Below are 1,025 nucleotides of genomic sequence, written 5' to 3'. Positions count from 1 at the left end.
CCTCGCATAAGACGCTATATTGGATATGGAAAGAATTTGAACAAGTGTAACAAGGACTGATATAGAGGCGGTGGGCTAGACTAAGCTAATCAACAGGCAGAAAATTCTCGCATAGTGTTTTTTGGGAAAAACATGAAGGGTGTATCAAAAAGGAAGGTGAATTTTCGATTTATTGAAAAACGTGCATAGAAAAAAAATATGAAACTGTAGTATGTTTGACACATGGTATCACACTAAAATTCGACATAGAAACCACTGCCTTCGTGGGCATATCGTGTGAGGTGGGTCAGGGAAATGCTCATTCGGTGGTGTTTTTGGTCCTTACTCAGATTTTTGGGAAACCCAGCGCGCAAGCACTTTCCTGAAGCCAAGTTGGTCATGGACGATACTCCTCACTGACCCATATGAGATGTTCAATGCATCAGCAACGCCATGCAACCTGACTCTTCTCTCTTCACGAATCATCGCATCCACGTCACACACATTGCTGTCGGTGATGGACGTTGTTGGTCTTTCACTTCTGTCATCATCTGTCACACTACTCCTACCACTTGCAAATGAGTTACACCACACATACACTTGTTTCTGCGACATAACACTCTCTTCATGGACCTCCAACAATTCTCGATGAATTTCAGATGGTTTCTTTCCCTTGACCCATAAAAAACGAATAACACTGCGTACCTCCTCCTTGGAGTAATGTTCAAGTCGTTGCGCCATTTTTGAATTGCTCTAGGTACCACACGGGATGACCTAGAAGGCTGTAATTTCCGTCAGACTTGCATCACCTTGGTATCTGATACATACAAAAAATTTAATTAGCTTCACAAACTCTAGGTTTTACAGACAAATTCACCTTACCTTTTGGTACACCCTTGTAGAATCTGGGAGTTAAAATAATTCATTGGCCTAATTCATACGGAGTGAGCTCGGTTGAGTAACAACAAGAGGGCGCAGTAGTGAAATGTCCGCTCTATGGGGATAAATCTCATGTATCCTTCGAAGCAAAGTAATAAGAATTTACA

The 1,025-nt window shown here is 41.8% G+C and overlaps 1 protein-coding gene across 1 annotated transcript; it reads right to left on the bottom strand.

The window, feature by feature from the left end:
* Positions 1 to 321: 321 nt before the first annotated feature.
* LOC146001334 (protein GVQW3-like) lies at positions 322 to 720 on the bottom strand. Its single transcript, XM_083138648.1, has one exon. It carries the CDS (start codon positions 718 to 720, stop codon positions 322 to 324), a length of 399 nt encoding a protein of 132 aa, XP_082994774.1.
* Between the last annotated feature and the right edge of the window lie 305 nt (positions 721 to 1,025).

The sequence above is a fragment of the Lepisma saccharinum genome, chromosome 17, assembly GCF_977018435.1.
Source record: "Lepisma saccharinum chromosome 17, izLepSacc3.1, whole genome shotgun sequence".
Taxonomy (NCBI): Eukaryota; Metazoa; Arthropoda; class Insecta; order Zygentoma; family Lepismatidae; genus Lepisma; species Lepisma saccharinum.
This window is presented reverse-complemented; position numbering and strand designations above follow the sequence as displayed.

Excerpts from the sequence above, each read along its gene's own strand:
- LOC146001334 (XM_083138648.1), bottom strand. The coding sequence starts at position 720 with ATGGCGCAACGACTTGAACATTACTCCAAGGAGGAGGTACGCAGTGTT.